At 44.9% G+C, this 19,904-nt stretch overlaps 1 protein-coding gene across 2 annotated transcripts in view; it reads right to left on the bottom strand.

The window, feature by feature from the left end:
- CORIN (corin, serine peptidase) overlaps positions 1-18,529 on the bottom strand; it is a 308,207-nt gene extending 289,678 nt beyond the window's left edge. The window contains exon 1 of one of the 2 annotated variants that reach the window (XM_007071024.4): positions 18,300-18,529. In XM_007071024.4, the coding sequence (XP_007071086.3) occupies positions 18,300-18,374 (75 nt within the window). In that variant the 5' untranslated portion in view covers positions 18,375-18,529. Of the gene's footprint in view, positions 1-858; positions 1,277-18,299 lie in introns of those variants that run through there. The other variant, XM_043544404.1, reaches the window with a different exon arrangement.
- Positions 18,530-19,904: the final 1,375 nt, after the last annotated feature.

Genomic DNA, 19,904 nt, shown 5'->3' with positions numbered 1-19,904 from the left:
GGGCCCTAGCAAGTCTAACACCAGCCGTGCTTGGAGCCCTGAAACCTGCTTGTGGCCTCCCAGGGGGCCCTAGACCCCTGGTTGAGAACTACTGGTATAGAGAACAGGCTACTAAAAGTTCAAAGGGGGCCCCATGAAACCTGATAACATGACACTGAGGTCCCAAGAGGGTGGAATATCCCAAACAAAAGGAAAGATGAATAAACACCCTTGAAGAATCAAAAAAAGAAAAGGAGTACTTGTGGCACCTTAGAGACTAACCAATTTATTTCAGCATAAGCTTTCCTGAGCTACAGCTCACTTCATCGGATGCATACTGGGGAAATCCCAGCCTCTCCCATCAGCTATGGAAATGTGATAGCCGATGGGAGAGGCTGGGATTTCCCCAGTATGCATCCGATGAAGTGAGCTGTAGCTCACGAAAGCTTATGCTGAAATAAATTGGTTAGTCTCTAAGGTGCCACAAGTACTCCTTTTCTTTTTGCCAATACAGACTAACATGGCTGTTACTCTGAAACTTGAAGAATCAAGCAACTGTTAAGTGTGAGAAGACTGTGTTTGTGCCTTCACCTTGAGAGTGGTCATCTTTCCTACCCCTTTCCTCTGAAAATTGGGTGGACAAAAGCTTAGGTGCCCTTCCTGGTTCAATAGTACAAAAGTGCTACTTTTGGTGGCTTTGCAAACCCTGGAGCTTGGGTGTCTGTTTCTTTCATGTTTGTATATCAGAAATCTAAATGAAAAACAATCACACTTGGACAGGAATTATGTGTTCACCACCAGTATACTAAGAGCGATGTGTGTCTGGAAAGCTTGTCTCTCTCACCAAGTTCGTCCAGTAAAAGATATTCGCTCACCCACCTTGTCTCTCTGATATGTTTTTTATCTGACAATGGCTCCATATTCAAACCTTTCAGTCCACAAGTAAAAAGGAGGTTTTCCTCCTAACCTCCGGCTCCAGCTCTGCAAACTCAAGCTGGGAACCGAAAACGAACCCTGTCTCCTGCACAGTCCCACAGTATGAAATGTTCTGCGACGGGCCCTTACCAAGCCGCCCGGTGCTAACGCACGGGATGGAACCCAGCTCCCTCTCCCTCAGCTGTGCGGAGCTAACAGGCGTCCCAAGCGCTGGGCACTTACTTCGCTCCCCCAAGGCCTTGGGACACGCACAGGAGACTCCCCGTAACGCCAGCGGAGCCAGTGGCGCTGCGCCTGCCCAAGCGGGGCACTGAGGGAACAGACACGGGAGGCAGCCGCGCGCTTGTCCCACCCGGGCTTTTCCCACCACACCTGCGCTGCCCGGCTCGCTCGCCGCAGCGGCCCCTTGGCCCAAGTGGAAAATCTGACCAGGTCCTGTAACCAATAGGAACCGCTCCCTGCAGACAAGCACCTGGACTCCGGCCCCTTGGCACAGGGGCGGGCTGCGGCGGGAGGGGCCCTGGCGCCCTTGCTCGGCGCTAAACTGGAGGGAGGGCTGGGGGCGCGCTGTGGGGTCTCGCCAGGGCAGCGGCTCCCGCCCGCTGGCGCTAGGACCTGCCGCGGCGCCGCCCGACTACTTTATTTTTACCGCGGTATTTTAATCCGCGGCCAGGGGTCCCGCTCCGCCAGGGGAATCTGACAGCTCGGCCGGGCGGGAGCTATTTATAGCGCGGGGCTGCGGACTCTGCATAGCTCCTGGCCGGCTGTGGGAATCCGAGACGGCAGTGAACAGCTCCCCGCCCCGCCCGCGTGGGCCCTTGGCGGCGGCTCCTGCCCTCAGCGCGGCTGGGCCAAGCGGCTGCGGCGGCCGGGGAGTCCCCGTGGAACGCCGCGCGCGGTGCTCCATGGCCTTGGCTCGCCGCGCTGCCATTCGCGCCACGCGCTGCAGGGGCAGCCCCAGCAGGGGAGCCGCTCACAGGCGCCCGGAGCGTGGGGTTTCAGGCGCGCGGTGCAACAGGGCAGCTCCCCTTCCCCACCGCCTCCACCTCTCCCCCGGTTTCCTCTCGCTGCCCCGCTCCAGGAAAGTGCGCCCCAGTTCTCCGCTCTTCTTCCTGGCAGGCTCTGCGAAATGCTAACCCGCTAACCCAGGGCAGCGTAGAGACTTCCTATCACGCTCCTACTAGCAAAGCCCCTCACAAAGCTCTTGGAAGGTGACAGGGTCAGGGGCTGGGAGGGCCAAGCCTTGGGGCACTTATAGAGGAGGCTACAACTGTCTGGATTACCCCCCCCCCCAAGGAGTTGGGGGGCTTGTCTGAAATGGCCTTTTTGAGGTTAGCTGACCGCTAGTAAGAAAATTGGTGCAGGTGATTTGAACTTTAAAGGCATAGCCCTACGGGGGAAACTGCCAAATGGTACAAGGTGATATCATCCACTTGCCTGTCACCTGGGTTTCATAGTTGTGCTCCTAATACCTGCTAATTACCAGAGTCATTTCTGTCTGGGGGAGGGGCTTGCTCGCTGGGGTTTTTTGCCTTCCTCTGCAGCATGGATCACTGGCAAGTTTAAACTAGTGTAAATGGTGAATTGTCTGTAACTTAAAGTCTTTAAGTCATGATTTGAGGACTTCAGTAACTCAGCTAGCAGTTGTGAGTCTGTTACAAGAGTGGGTGGGTGAGGTTCTGTGGCCTGCAATGTGTAGGAGGTCAGACTAGATCATGATGGTCCCTTCTGGCCTTAAAGTCTGAGCCCTCCTGGATGAGCATGCAGTGAACTGGTAATAAGAACAGGAGTACTTGTGGCACCTTAGAGACTAACACATTTATTTGAGCATAAGCTTTTGTGGGCTACAGCCCACTTAGCTTATGCTCAAATAAATGTGTTAGTCTCTAAGGTGCCACAAGTACTCCTGTTCTTTTTGCGGATACAGACTAACACGGCTGCTACTCTGAACTGATAATGAATCTGTGATAAGGCGTTTTCTAGGAAACCAGAGTTTAGTCACATAAATAGTCTTATGCCTAAAGACAGTAACCTTGAATTTTTTCAAAACACCAGGCCGAATTTACATTAAAACTTGAAGTTTAATGATCGGGTGAATAGCCACCCAGTGGTGTGTACACACTGCTGGAAATACAGGATTCATTTGGTAATGCAGAATTTGTACTTTGCTGGGACCTGATCAATTCTTTCGAATCCCTGAATGGATCCACTTCAACACCAAAGGTGCTCCTGCCCAAGATCCTAATGCTGCTATTGATTAAATCTCCTAATCCTAATTGGAGGATGACCCAGATCTCAGTACCCCTGGATTCTGCTAGCTGCCACAGTGTGTTGATATTTTCACTAAACCACAGACAAAGTAATGAAGAGTGAAGTTGGTTGATTGCTTTTATAATGTTAATTACAATTGTGAGGTTTCTCTCTGCCTTAGTCTACCAGCCCATTTGTAGCTCTCAGTTTATGCAATGTAAGCAATGATCAGATTATGTGCATTGTAAAATGTGGATTTAGGGTAACAGTAACAACCAGAGGAGAAACAAAGTGCTAAGGGCTAAAACCATTGTTGTATATCCTTTTTACCAGTAAAATGCATCATACTATATTGATATAAGGCAGCATTTTTTTAAAAAATTGCTGAATCTCACCCTAGGCTTGACTTTCCATTCATATGTTGGGATATTATCAAACAGTAATATAGATATTTGTTAAATTGTACTATAAATCTTGTATTTATATAGCACCTCACATCCTGAAGAATTACAAAGTGCCTTATTCTTTTGATTCTCTACACACATAGTTATATGTCATAGATATGGAATTACCTGTGGGGTGGAATACACAAGCCACTCAGTGCCAATGCAGTTTTTAGGAGAGGAAATGAACAATACTTTATTCCACTGAAGCTACAAAGGGGATTGGGGTGAAAATCGGTATCCCACTGGAAAACAAATGGGAACACTGGATTTAATACCCATATTATTGCTAAAAGTGTCATGAGATTTTATGTGTATAGATCATAGAACATAAATCAAGAATCTGTCATACCTCCTGTGTCCAACAGATGGATGAAAAACAGACTAACTGGCAAATTCCCAGAAAATGGCTCTATCAGATATTAATGTAGTAGCATGAACACAGATTTTCTAGTCTGGAAAAGTTAATTTGGGCACTTCATTCCCCATCCTGCAACGTTTTTCATGAGTAGTTTCACTGAAGTCAATGGAACTAATCATCTGAGAGGTGTAGCAAAGCCTGCAGGGCTGGGCTCTATCACTTTCCTTCAGAAAGAGAAGCTGAGCTGGACGGGAGAAAACCCTTAGTATAACACTCAATAATGCTGATTTTCAATAAGTCTTGCAACACCAGACATGTTCCAGAAGACTGGAAAAAAGCTGATGTTGTGCGAATATGTAAAGAGGGTAAATGAGATCCCCTGGGTGATTATAGGCCTGTCAGTCTGACATCAATCCTGGCCAAGATAATGGAGAGGCTGATACAGGACTCAATTAATAAAGAATTAAAGGAGGGTAATATAATTAATGTTAATCAACATGGGTTTATGGAAAATAAATACTGCCAAACTAACTTTATATCATTGTGATGAGATTACAAATTTGGTTGATGAAGGTAAATAGTGTTGATGTAATAGACTTCTTGAAGGTATTTGACTTGGGAACGCATGACAAAAAATAGAACAATATAAAATTAACATTAAATGGATTAATAGATGGCTAACTGATAGGTCTCAAAATGTAGCTGTAAATGGGGAATCATCATTGAATGAGTGTGTGTGTGTGTGTGTCTAGTGGAGTCCCATGGGGATTGGTTGTGGGCCTTACACTATTTAGCATTTTTATTAATAACCTGAAAGAAAACACAAATTCATCACTGTTAGAGTTTGCAGATGACATTTTGACATTCTGTACCCCAAAGCAACACTCTGGCACCCCCATATGTACCATGGTGATATATATTTTGTATAAAGTATGCTTTTGTGTGGTATCATTTTACAAGTCTTGGTCTGTTGTATATTCATATCCTGTTGGATTGTTTTTGCTGTTGTATCTGGTGTTATGAAGTTTTGCTATGTGTTTGTTACTGAAATACGTTGTGAGGTTAAAAACACCTAAAACCAGCCTTTCAGGTACAACAACAAAAAGGCCAAACAGCATTGATAGCCCATTGAGGGAAATACACATACTCACAAGGATTACCCCAAGAACTGTGTACAATGGAAATCTCTCAGAGATAACATATACAATGGAGACTGCTTGAATCATGTCACAGCAAAAGATCTTTCCAGCAAGCTGGAAGAAGCTATAAAAGGGGGAAGCGACATCATCACTGGGCCTCACTCCCCACACAACTAAACACCTGGAAACACCTTAGGAACAAAGACTGAACTGGTAATGTAGTCCCAGGTGGGAAAGAAGTAATCCCAGCCTGTGTATGGAAGATTGATGGACTGTTTATACCATCAGAGTGAGACACTTCTTGATTCAAATCCTGTCTAGAGTATAGAACTTACATTTTATTTCTTATGGTAATCAACTTTGATCTGTATGCTATTACTTATAATCGCTTAAAATTCATCTTTCTGTAGTTAATAAACCTGTTTTACATTTTTTACCTAAAAACAGTGTGGTGTTTGAAGTGTAAAAGAAATCTGCTCAGGAACGGGGGCTGGTGTATTGTCCTCTCCACGTTGAGGAAGGGGCAGACTGGGTAATAACTTACACTGGTTAGGCTTCTGACCAGGGGTAGGACAGTACAGATCTGGAGTCCTAGGCTGAGGTGCTGGGGGAAGTTGGCTGGAACCTCTCTGTTGTTAGTTCATGAGTGGCTAGGAGAAGCATTCATGTAATTGCAGCTGGGTGTGTCCCTGTTTGTATAAGGCTGTGTGAGTGCAGGACCTGGAGGGGTCTGCAGCTTGTCACAGCATCACAGTGGGAGAGGGAGCCCAGGCTGGGGAGATAGAGGGCTCAGCACTACCCCAGTTCCAGATTGAACCCTGGGGAAGTTCACCACAGACACAAAATTGGGAGAGGTAAATAATGAAGAGGGCAAGTCACCAATACAGAGCAATCTGGATCACTTGGTAAGATGGGGCAAGCAAACACTGTGCATTTTAATATGGCTAAATGTAAATGTTACCTATTTAGCAACAGAGAATAAAGGCCATACTTACAGGATGGGCAAATCTATCCTGGGATGAAGTGACTCAAAAAAAATTGGGAGTTGTGGTGGCTAATCAGCAGAATATGTGCGATGTTATGGACAAAAGGGTTACTGCAATCCTTGGAAGCATAAACAGGAATCTCAAGTAGTAGTAGAGAGATTATTTTACCTCTCTATCTGGCACTTGGGCAGCCACTGCTGAAATACTGTGTTCAGTTCTGGTGTCCACAATTCAAGAAGGATGTTGATAAACTGGACAGGGTTCAGATAAGAGCCACAAGAGTGATTAAAGGATTAGAAAACATGCCTAACGGCAGACTAGCAGAGTCTGGAATAACATGAGTGCCTGAAGCAATCTGCCTCCATTGACTTCCAAAACCTACTAAAGTACTCCTCCCAAAAAAATAGCCAAAAACAAGAGCACAGGAGTACAGAGAATGGATTCTCCAAGAAAATCTGAACATTTAAAAAGGTACTTCACCAAGATGAGTGTTTCTGGCTCACAGCATGGAGAGACCTCTCACACTTTATGTGAACACATGGCAGCCAAATCAGGCAGAAGTGCCAGGGTTGAGGAAAATCAAATGGCTAACAAAGCAAACATTCTGTAGATGATAGCTCAGCTTAAGGCCATGAGAGATGACCTGACGACCAAACTTCTCACAGTACTGCATGACACTGATGGAGCAGAGAGAGGGAGAAAGAGCTGCATCTTAAAGTGGACTATACAGAAAACAGATTCAGAAGACACATCATCAGAATTAAGGGGTTGCCTGGAAATGCTGAAGGAGAAAACCCAATCTGGGTTGTAAAAACTTTAATTGTGCAGCTGTAACATCCGAGCTCCCTGGAAGAAGTAAAAATAGAGAGAGCCCATAGGGCGCTACTCCCCCTGCCTTGGCCTCATAATAATACAGTAATAAAAACCCAGAGACCTAATTGTGAAACTTCTTAATTATCATCAGAAAAATTTAATTATGAAAAAGCCAGAGAGCACTCTGAGCTCATACTCAAAGGCCACAAGCTGAATTTTTTTCCATGAACACTCTGTCCTAACTTCACAAAGGAGAAGAGAGCTGGGAGAAATTACAGCAGCACTCAGCTGGGCAGATATCTGCTACAGATTGGTATTCCCATTTAAACTCTCAATCAGCTTCCAAAATCAGTATTATACAGTAAGAGACTTTAAGCAAGGAAAAAAACATACTCCAGTGGCTTGGAATAGAAATCCAAACCACTGATGTACAAAATAACTGTCCAGAGGGAGAACTCCAGATAAGTTTCTGAAAAACTCTTGGCAAATGGTGAAATACAGGAAAAAGAAGATAGGAAAAGACAAAAGACTCTAGCAACTGTATTGACAATGGCAGAAGTAAAGCTGAACAAAAGAATTTGGATACCCGATGAGTAATCTAAAGACCAACCAGAAGTGACTTTCTGGTAGTCACCAGGAGTGAACAGATGAACAATAACTATGTTACTGTTATAAAGAAAATAGCATAAAATTTGCTTTAATTGCAGTGATCAATAATAGCTGTGTTCTGTATTTTAAAATATAGAGGAAATAAAGGACGATAACAGAGGAGGGGGAGAGGATGGAGGAGACTAGAAAAAACAGAGAGGGAATGGCGAGGAGCCTTTAGGGATTCTCTGTAAATTTTTCTCATAACTCAAATGACCAGACAGTAATCCATCCCTAAGGGCAAGGTCCCATAGGTAGAAATTGCACCTCATTTGGATTGCAAGAGAAGCAGGCCAAGTGTTCTTAGGGAGAGTTTAGGATTCACAAAACACAGTCATTTGGGTTTCATTTCACATATTATGTTGGTAATTCATTTGTGGTTGGATTTAGGTCTAGTCTACACGACAAACATATCGGTATAACTACGCCACTGAGAGGTGTGAAAAATCCACACCCCTGAGCAACACAGCTATACTGACCTAACTTCCCCTCGTCCTCATGTTTCTCCCACTGACATATCTACAGCCTCTTGGGGAGGTGGTAGGCTGGCAGGAGAGAGCTCTCCCGTTGGTGTAGAGAGTCTTCATTAAAGACCTACAGCAGCACAGATGCATTGGTGCAGCTGCACCAGTGCAGCATTTTAAGTATTGATTTGGTGTTAGAGTAAGAGGAACACAGGAGAAGGGAGGGAACTGGGGAGATAGGGAGGGGGTTACAAACAGAAAACAAGTTATAGGAAATTGTTAAAGGAAAAGTTAAAGGAATTGGCGAATGTGATTGCAGAGCCATTGGCCATTATCTTTGAAACTCGTGGCGAACGGGGGAAGTCCCAGATGACTGGAAAAAGGCTAATGTAGTGCCAATCTTTAAAAAAGGGAAGAAGGAGGATCCTGGGAACTACAGGCCAGTCAGCCTCACCTCAGTCCCCGGAAAAATCATGGAGCAGGTCCTCAAGGAATCAATCCTGAAGCACTTACACGAGAGAAAAGTGATCAGGAACAGTCAGCATGGATTCACCAAGGGTAGGTCATGCCTGACTAATCTAATAGCCTTCTATGATGAGATTACTGATTCTGTGGATGAAGGGAAAGCAGTGGATGTATTGTTTCTTGACTTTAGCAAAGCTTTTGACACGGTCTCCCACAGTATTCTTGTCAGCAAGTTAAAGAAGTATGGGCTGGATGAATGCACTATAAGGTGGGTAGAAAGTTGGCTAGATTGTCGGGCTCAACGGGTAGTGATCAGTGGCTCCATGTCTAGTTGGTAGCCGGTGTCAAGTGGAGTGCCCCAGGGGTCGGTCCTGGGGCCGGTTTTGTTCAATATCTTCATAAATGATCTGGAGGATGGTGTGGATTGCACTCTCAGCAAATTTGCGGATGATACTAAACTGGGAGGAGTGGTAGATACGCTGGAGGGCAGGGATAGGATACAGTGGGACCTAGACAAATTGGAGGATTGGGCCAAAAGAAACCTGATGAGGTTCAATAAGGATAAGTGCAGGGTCCTGCACTTAGGACGGAAGAACCCAATGCACAGCTACAGACTAGGGACCGAATGGCTAGGCAGCAGTTCTGCGGAAAAGGACCTAGGGGTTACAGTGGACGAGAAGCTGGATATGAGTCAGCAGTGTGCCCTTGTTGCCAAGAAGGCCAATGGCATTTTGGGATGTATAAGTAGGGGCATAGCGAGCAGATCGAGGGACGTGATCGTTCCCCTCTATTCGACATTGGTGAGGCCTCATCTGGAGTACTGTGTCCAGTTTTGGGCCCCACACTACAAGAAGGACATGGATAAATTGGAGAGAGTCCAGCGAAGGGCAACAAAAATGATTAGGGGTCTGGAACACATGACTTATGAGGAGAGGCTGAGGGAACTGGGATTGTTTAGTCTGCAGAAGAGAAGAATGAGGGGGGATTTGATAGCTGCTTTCAACTACCTGAGAGGTGGTTCCAGAGAGGATGGTTCTAGACTATTCTCAGTGGTAGAAGAGGACAGGACAAGGAGTAATGGTCTCAAGTTGCAGTGGGGGAGGTTTAGGTTGGATATTAGGAAAAACTTTTTCACTAGGAGGGTGGTGAAACACTGGAATGCGTTACCTAGGGAGGTGGTAGAATCTCCTTCCTTGGAAGTTTTTAAGGTCAGGCTTGACAAAGCCCTGGCTGGGATGATTTGGTTGGGGATTGGTCCTGCTTTGAGCAGGGGGTTGGACTAGATGACCTCCTGAGGTCCCTTCCAACCCTGATATTCTATGATTCTATGATTCTATATTCAGGCACACAGTCATGAATGCAACAATTGAAAACAAGAGAGACATTGACAACACAAGGGTTCATGCCATCAGGTAGCTAGAGAATCTCAATAATTTCAAGTTTTTCAATAAGCTAAATAGTTACTTTCAATGGTTATTCCTTTTAAAGTGACATCTTTGTCAAAAGGCTAAATAATGTCATTAAAAGAGGGGGGGAATCTAGGTATAATTTATTTTTAAAAAACTTTCAGATTATTCAACTCCAAGAAACCCATTTTCAGGAAGAACAAATTATGAGCATGAAAAGTAATTGGTTTCAGCACACATTTTTTTGCTTCAGCAAAAAGAAAAGGGGAGTGGGCATTACACTTGCTACACATGTGCCTTTTCAAATTAAGGGTCAATTTAAGGAGAAGGAGGGACGATTTATATTGTTGAAGAGCACAATTGCTAGGTTAATAACAACATTGGGCTTAGTGTATGCTCCCAACCAAAAGCTAAGTAAACAAGAATAAATAAATAATAAATATTAAGGACATCTTTAAAACACTGCAACACTTTGGGGAAGGGGAAACTATACTTGGAGGAGACTTCAGTTGGATCAGCACAAATCTGATAAAAAAAGAAAAGGGGGATATGGAAGCAGATGAAGCATGGACTTCTCTTGACAACAATTTGATCTCTCAGATTGCTGAAGAGAATTGTACCCAGGAGAAAAAGATTACACATTTTATTCACACCCTCATCAGTTATACGCTAGAATAGACCTAATATTAATATCTAAATCCTTAATGAAAAAGAAAAGATCTGTGGAAATTGGCAACATGATGTGGTCAGATCATGCACCCTTGGAAGTAATATTGGTTGGGTTCTAAAGATAATTTTTGGGGGGAAAATGAACTGCTTGCTTCTCCATGACAATCACCGGGTTCCAGCAATTAAAGATGACATTGTTCAAAACTTTCAAATAAATAATACAGACAATATAAAAAAAAGTCTTTTCTGGGAATTAGGTAAATCAGTATTTAGGGGCCAGTTGACAAGCAATGCCTCTCAACTGAAAAAAAGAAAGAGCTCAAGAAAAAACAGAATTAGAACAGGAGATAAAAAGTTATAAGATATTCACAAAAACACAGATTAAAAAAAATACCAACAATTAACTAATATTAGAGGGAAGATGAATATGTTGCAGGAGAGATGCTACTGAAAAAGCCCTTGGATATACAAAGCAGAAGTTTTATGAAAATGAAAATAAAAGTGATAGAGTATTGGCTCAAAAACTTAAAGGGATTCTAAAGCAATGTATTATTCCACTCATAAAAAATGATCAGCAAAAGATAGTTACACACCCTGATGCAATAAGTGCAACTTTTGCTGCTTATTATAAAAATCTCTACACCTCATATACTGCAAGCTCTGAAGTTATTCAAAAATATCTGGAAGTAGAAGACTTGCCAAAGATAAGCAAAACTGATAAAGAAACTTTAGATAAAGAAATAACAGAAGAAATTCTAGAGACAATAGCAAGTATGAAAAGTGGCAAAACTCCAGGACTTGCTGTCTTTCCAGCTAAATTTGATAAGGTATTTAAGGAAGTATTAGTGTGTCTCCTTTGAGAGATACCTTCAATACTATTCTGTTAGGAATATGTTCTGGAGGCACTTCCACAACCAATGAAAGAAGCTGTTGTTGTTGTCCTCCCTAAAGATGGGAAAAGGCCTTACCTTAGGCAGCTCCGATAGGCCCATAACACTTTTAAATCATGACATGAACATTTTAGCAAAAATACTAGCTAGCTGATTACAGTCTTTGCTCTCAGCTTTTATAAATCCAGATCGAAGTGGATTAATTAAGGATAGACAAATGTCAGACAATATTTGGAGAGTACTTGGAATCACCCATAATGCCAGATCAAAGTAAGATCAATTTCTTACGTTATCACTAGATGCAGAGAAAGCCGTTGATAGAATAGAGTGGAACTGTTCATTTCAAGGCCTGTTCCATATAGATTTAGACCCCCCAGTTCCTGAAATGGATAACTGCTCTTTACAGGAGCCCAAAAGCAGCTGTGTGAGTTAATAGGGTCAAACCTCTCCTATTTGAATTGTCCCCTTTATTTTTCCCACTGGCCATGAATCCTTTTGCACAGAGGATAAGGAACAATGAATCCATCACAGGAATAAAGCTTACAGAAATACATCAGAAAATGATGCTATATGTAGATGATATAATATTATTTCTATTTACACCAAATATTTCCCTAAAATTAGTTGCTAAAGAAATCCAGGACTTTGCGAAAGCATCTGGTTTTAAAGTAAACTATGCCCAACCTGAAATGCTAGTTATAAATTTCTGAAAAGCCAGGTTCTGAAAAGTCACTTCTCCAGAAAACATTTGGGTACAAATAGGCAGCAACTACAATACCTCGGAATTCAAATCTCAAACAATCTAGAAGATCTCTATGATTTAAATATCAAACTACTACTTCATCAAATGAGCCGAGATCTGAATGCTGGGAGAAGTATGCAATTTCTTGGTTGGGAAGGATAGCCACAATCAAAAGGAATATTCTGCCAATATTTTTTGTTTCAAAATCCTTCTGTGATTATCCCCAATAAAACCCTAGCAAGAATACAGAGGATGTTGTTAGAATTTATATGGAACAAGAGAAGACCAAGCGTGAGTGCAGCTATTTTGTACAGACCCGTTAAACGGGGTAGACTGGCTGTTCCAAATATTCTGTGGTGCTATCAAGCCAGCCAGCTCAAAGCGGTAGTGGAGTTGGGGTGCTCTAACCCAGTCAAATACTGGATCTTTTTTAGACAAGAAAATTGTAACAGTGTAAACATCGCTAGGCTACCATGGATTAATAAAATATTGTGCCCTCCAGAAATTTACACACATCCTTTAGCAAAGTGTAATCTATGGGTTTGGGACAGAACTAGAGATAAGATAAATTCTTTCCCCTCACCAATGACACTCATTGCAAATAATCCAGATCTTAACCCAAATTGTGAACCAGAAAGCTGCACACATTGGAAGAGCTATGGAATACACATGGTTGGCCAGCTATTCAGTAAAGACAATTTTCTAATTTATTTAGAGATCAAAACTAACTTTAATTGGCCCACTCTACCCTGGTACCAGTACTTTCAGGTCAAAAGTTATGTTTCTCAACTTTCTGTAGAAGTGACAGTGTCTGGTCAATTTGAAAACAAAATAATTTATTAATTAAATTAATTTATATCCGTCTTTTCAGACAGCTTTTCTAACAAAAAAGTCTCCATATATGACACACTGGGAAAAGGATGTGGATAGATAAATTACCGCAGAGAAATAGGGTTTGACCTGGAAAAGAGGACCAGCAACCTCAATCTGTAGAATAATAAAAGAAAATGTCTTTAAGATATTGTTTCAATGGTACCTCACATCAGTCAGGGTAAAAAATATATATAGATTGAATGTGGATAAAAGTCAGAGAAACTGTGGTGAAATAAGAGATTTTATGCATGTATGGTGGATATGCCTGGACATTAGAAAGTACTGGGATGCAATTCATAACAGTATATCCCAAATTGTTGGAAACGTATTACCATATGATCCTTTGGTAATCCTTCTGGGGCTTCCTAATGGAAATGGTCACACAAGAGGAAATGAAGAATTAATCTCTCATATGCTAGTAGCTGCTTGACTATTGGTAGCCTCTCTCTGGGGAAAAAAATAGTCCCACCATAAAGGAATGGTTCAATATTATGAGAGGTTTTGCTTATGGAAAAATCAACACACCAATTAGGTACCCACCAAAATAGAGGACAGTTTGATATTTAGATATTTATATTTAGACCTTTTATTCATTACTCACACAAAGTACACTCACCTGCAAAAAAGCCCCAGCACACCTGTCCAATTTTTTTAATATTAATATTTGATAGATGTGCCTGGTATGTTAAATATGTTTATATTGAAATGTCACTTAATAAAATCACTAGAAATTACATATTATAGATGTTGTAATGATGCTCAATCTGTAATATAGTAACACCCTGTTAAATAGAAAGATCTGATGATGTATTCCTGTATAATGTCTCTTTAAACAAAAGCTAACTATTGTTATTCCTGTATTATGTATTCCTGTATAATGTCTCTTTAAACAAAAGCATAACTGTTTGTTATGATTCTGATATTTATATGGCAAGGCTTTATAAACCTGTGAAAACTTCCCAAATAAATGAATAGTTTTAAAAAGAAAAGAAAGGAAAACATGCAGTATAGTGATAGAACCCAGGAGTTCAATTTATGTAGCTTAACAAAGTCCCAGGGTAGCCTGGGACTGCAGCATAGACAGACTTGATTTCAGTCTATAAGTACCTGTATGGGAAACAGATATTTAATAATAGGCTGTTCAGTCTAGCAGAAAAAGGTATAACACAATCCAGTGGCTGGAAGATGAAGCTAGACAAAATCAGACTGGAAATAACTGCACACATGTTTATCAGTGAGAGTAATTAACCATTGGAATAACTTACCACAGATCCTGGTGGATTCTCCATTACTGGCAATTTTTAAATCAAGATTGGATGTGTTTTCTAAAAGATATGCTCTGGGAATTATTTCTGGGAAATTCTATGGCCTCTGTTATCCAGAATGTCAGACTAGATCAAAAAGAAAAGGAGTACTTGTGGCACCTTAGAGACTAACAAATTTATTTGAGCATAAGCTTTCATGAGCTACAGCTCACTTCATCCGATGCATTCAGTGGAAAATACAGTGGGGAGATTTATATACATAGAGAACATGAAACAATGGGTGTTACCATACACACTGTAACTAGAGTGATCACTTAAAGTGAGATATTACCAACAGGATTGAAATTAATTTGCAAACTGGATACAATTAATTTAGGCTTGAATAGAGACTGGGAGTGGATGGGTCATTACACAAAGTGAAACTATTTCCCCATGTTTATTCCACCCGCCACCAGTCCTCAGACGTTCTTGTCAACTGCTGGAAATGGCCCACCTTGATTATCACTACAAAAGGTTCCCCACCCCCCACCCCTGACAGCTCTCCTGCTGGTAATAGCTCACATTAAGTGATCACTCTCCTTACAGTGTGTATGGTAACACCCATTGTTTCATGTTCTCTATGTATATAAATCTCCCCAGTGTATTTTCCACTGAATGCATCGGATGAAGTGAGCTGTAGCTCACGAAAACTTATGCTCAAATAAATTTGTTAGTCTCTAAGGTGCCACAAGTACTCCTTTTCTTTTTGCGAATACAGACTAACACAGCTGCTACTCTGAAACCTGTCATTAGACTAGATCAGTGGCTCTCAACCTTTCCAGACTGTTGTACCCCTTTCAGAAGTCTGATTTGTCTTGCATACCCCCAAGTTTCACCTCAATTAAAAACTACTTGCTTACAAGGACATTAGACATAAAAATGCAAAAAGTGTCTCAGCACACTATTACTGAAAAATTGTTTACTTTCTCATTTTTACCATATAATTATAAAATAAATCAATTGGAATATAAATATTGTACATTTCAGTGTGTGGTACAGGGGCGGCCAAACTTATTGACCCTCTGAGCTGCATACGACAATTTTCATAACCTGGAGAACTGGGCATGCCTGCTGGGGCTCAGGGCTTCAGTCCTGTGGGGCTCACCTGCTGGGGCCTGGGGCTTCTGCCCTGCAGCAGGGTGCTATGGTTTGAGGCTTCCGCTTTATAGGAGGCACATGCCAAGGCTCAGGGCCCCAGCAGGCGCACCCACCGGGCTGAAGCCCTGAGCCCTCTCAGAGGCCAGAAGCCCCAAGCTCCCTTCCCTGCCAGTCTATTAGGCAGAGAAAGGGGGGGCATGGTGGGCTCCAGAAGCTGCATTTTAACTGTAAAAGAGCCACATGTTGCTCATGAGCTGCGGTTTGGCCACCCCGGTATAGTATATAGAGCAGTATAAACAAGTTGTATGAAATTGTCGTTTGTACTGACTTCACTAGTGCTTTTCATGTAGCCTCTTGTAAAACCAGGCAACTATCTAGGTGGGTTGATGTGCTCTCTGGAAGATCTCTGGGTAAGAACCACTGGACTGGATGATCCCAGTGGTCTCTTCTGGCCTTGGAATCTATGGCTGCTCTGCCCTGAGATGTGACTGAAGGACCTGGATTTTAAATCAAGTGGAGAATGGGGACAACATAATATACGACAATATTTACAAACGTTTCAGATAATGGGCTGTGTTAATTGTTTCTCGTGTTTTATTGTATGCAGTGTATAATTTTTCAATTAGTTAGTTTTTCAAGTGTACTAAACGCTATTGCTCTACAGCGCCAAAATGTAAAGTCGGTGTTTTGCGGTTCCTTCCTAGACATTGTGTAAGAAGCCATTAGCTACTTAGCTAGAAGTGAGTTTTGAAATGTTGCCCCCCACCCCCCCAGAAGGGCTCATTCCTTCGCTGGGAGTTCTGGTCCTCTCCTTAGAGCAGGACATTATAACACCCCGTGGGGAGAAAGGCTCTGTACATCACACGCGCACTGTTCAAGCTATTGCCCCAGTGGCGGTATATTACCGCTGAGCTGTGTGGCAAGTCGGGAACCCTTTATACATCTCCCTTGCTGCTCTTTAGGAAGCTCAAACGTTTATGTTCACGACTTCCCCTTAGTCTGCCCAGCAGCCCCTGACTTGGCGACCCTTCCTTCCCCGCGCCCTACCCCATTGTACCCCGAGTCTGGGGCTGGTGCAGGAGACCATAGCTCCGACACGCGCCCGCTTCCCTCGTCTGGGGTCCAGGGTGCACCTGGGCGAGCGACCGCGGGTTAACACTACGATTTTGCCCTGTCTACAGTAGGATTTTACAACGTGTTAGTTAACACGTGATCGCTGTCCCCTTGTCTCTCTTTTTCCTAGCGTAGCCAGGGCCCCAGCATTCTCCGGCCCAGGGAATGTGCCTAGAGGACTGGGAACACCCGTACTCGGCACATCTTCCCGTCTGGATTCATCACAACCGCGCTGTCCCGCAGAGCGCGATTAACTGCCCGTTTCCGCCTTGCATTTCACTCCTGCGTCTTCGGCGAGCCCGCACGAGATGGGCTCCGCACGCTGCCCCGCGACAGCCAGGAAGAAAAGTACAAGTGTCGCTCTAACCCTGACCGTGCTGCTGTCTAGTTCTGCCTCCCCCCCGCCTAGTCCTTGAGGAAGGGCAATAATCCCATTGACACTCACTCGGGACAGCGCGCAACACAAACGCCGGAGAGCAGCTGCTCGGCGCACACATGGCCAGACACGCGGAGCGAACTTGTTACCTGCTGCGCTCCGCATAACTTTTCTCAGCTCTCGCCAATCACCGGCCGCAAATGGATCCGATTAAAACCAAATTAACCCCCTTTGCTGCTCTCCTTGAGCCCGGGCCGCTAACAGACCGCGGCGGGGCTGGGCACAGGAAGGTGACTGCGGATTTATCCTCTGTAGGGCAAGTCTTACCCTGGACTTCTGTTCAACTCGGGGGCTCAGCCCTCGCCTGTCTCCAGGGTGTCAGTCCTGTCTGGGGCCAGTCAGATGCGGTGATATTTTATTTCAGCCCTAAAGGGCATGGCTATTGGAACACATTCATTTTGATCACTTCCCTGATTGCTAAGCGAGGCTGGGGACAGAACCACTGGCGGCATTTGTTGATTACACACCGTCCTCCCTTGACAGTGAAAGGAAACGAAACGTTCCCTGGTTACATTAAAGGGCAGCAGGGCGGTTTCTCCTTGCCAATGATTCGCCGCTGTAAGTTGGTGTGCCCTTGTGGTGTCTCGGCGGTGACGGGCTGAACTTTCTCGAGTGTCTGAAGTAAGCTAAAGTTAATTGCCCCTTTACAAAATATAAAGCGGGCGGTGGAAAGGCAGAGGGCGGCTACGCGTGCTGTGCAAGGTGCAGCGGCTCGGCCACCAGGCTGGACCTGCTCAAGAAGTTTCTCCTTTCCCCAGAGCGCTTCTCGAACACACCCGTCGGGCCGGAATGAGACACTCCGGTTTCTGCCCCCAAGGAATTATGGCCCCTTTAAATGGGATCGTTTCTGCAAAGCTAAATCGGCGTGAGCTGGTTTCCTTGGGACCGTGGGTTCCTCTAACCCGAACCATGTGGATTCCTACCCTGCTGCCCCTCGCCCCAGTCTGCGGGCGACTCAGCGAGGAGAGCGCTAGGCGCTGCCCAGACAGCTACGCTGCAGAGCGCTGCCGGAACCGCCGTGTTCTCGTCCCCCTTCTGCTGCGCATCTTGCGCGCCTCTGGGCGCGGTCCTCGGGACCCCCGGCTGCCACAGCCCGACACCCCTGGCTGGCAGCCGCTCTGGGGCTTACTTACTCATCCGGGAGGTGGAGATGACTACATCGGGACCCGATGGGCTACGAACGCAGCCCCGGGCACGCCAGGAGCCTGTGGCCACCGCTGGTGCCAAGGGGACGGACCCATGCGGTAGCTGCGTAGGGTGGCCGGGGAGCTGCGCTTGCCTTACCCGGTCAGTGGAGAGGACCTGGCGGTAACGCTCTTCTTCCTGAGGCAGGGCAGGGAACGGTTGCATCGAGAACATGCTCTGGCTGCTGCTTAGTCTTCTCCACCTTCCTCCCCCCACCCCTTCTCCTTTCTACATCTCACACGGAAGTGCCACGACTGCCTGTCTCCCTCCCAAACACACAGACTGGGCTCGGGGGAGGGAGGGGGCTCCGCATTTTGTCTGCTCCCCCCGCCACCCTCTCCCACCCAATAATAATAAACCTCAACGCGCAAGCCACCATTCCCCCTCCCCCCCTTTGTTCGCAAGGACTCGATTCCCTGGGAACAGGCTGGGAGCCAACTTGTTTGTTAATTTCTCCCCGAACTCATCTTACCGGGAGGAGAGGTAACCGGGGGCAGGAAACTAAGGCAGGAAGATTAAGAGTCAGGCAGATCAGCCCCAGCTTTTACCCCCATGGCAGATGACGTGCAAAGGGATCTAGGCTACGCCCGGCCACCACTAATCACTCGCTAAAGCTAAGGGACAGGGGCTGGTCACGTAGCTCACCCCACTTGTGTAGATGAATTTCTGTCACTCTGACCTGTCCTCGCCTTATCCAGGCTACAGGGGCTCTCCTGGAGAAAAGTGGCAGCACTGCCTTGCCCCGCCACCTGCCAATAAAACGATCCTATCGCCCTACCAAGTTCGGCCGGCTGGCAGGTAGCCTTTCCGGGGTCAGCCAGGTGCACAGCTCGCCCAGAGGAGCTAGCCCCCATTCCTTCCCCGGCTGATCACAAAGTAAAGGGAAGGCTGGAATCGATCCCTCCCCCAACCCAGGTTTATTTCACTCAGGCAATCTTGAAGAGGATGCCACTACTGGCTGCAAAGAATATTTGGCTTCTGGGTTTATTTTGTTTTAATGGTCCTGTCGCTGACAGTTTGATGAAGCAGGGGTTGCAAAGCTCTTCTCACAAGGGCTTTTACTCCTCTGTGCAAGGAAACCTGAAAGGTGGGGAGGTAATTGATGATCATATTTGATTAGACAGAATGCTGTGCTCTATTTCTACAGGCTCTTGGACAAAGTACACGTTGCCCGCTCTGCAGCCTCCTGAGGGACTAGAGAAGAATGGGAATTAAGCCCCATGGAAGTGCTGATTAAGACACCATTCACATTCCCCACCGAAGATGGCAGGTGGGGGAAGTTATCTGGGCACATTTGAAATTAACGATTGTCCTCTGAGCCCATGGACTAGGTGAAATTGAGGCTAGAATTCCACAGAGAAATGGGTTAGACGTTGCCAGTATAAAAGGAGAGCCCAGCCTGGGCAAGGAGAGAAGAAAGCTGGAGGAATAGGCTCCCGGGAGCTTGAAACAGGGCCAATGAGCTCCCTTCACCCTATCAGGGGCCTCCAATCCCAACTCGTTCAGGTACCTGAGCAAGATCCATCTCTTCACTTTATTTCCTAGGGGGTAAAAGTGGCATGTTGCTGAAGGACTCGAAATCCCGGAAGGGGGAAGAGCAAATCACAGATGGATGATTTCATATACAGCCTTCCCAGCCCATAGTCTAAACTCCAAGGCCGAAGAAATATGTAAAACAAATGTAAAGATAGTGTGACAGCTACC

Source organism: Chelonia mydas, chromosome 4 (genome assembly GCF_015237465.2).
Source record: "Chelonia mydas isolate rCheMyd1 chromosome 4, rCheMyd1.pri.v2, whole genome shotgun sequence".
NCBI classification, from domain to species: Eukaryota; Metazoa; Chordata; order Testudines; family Cheloniidae; genus Chelonia; species Chelonia mydas.
This window is presented reverse-complemented; position numbering and strand designations above follow the sequence as displayed.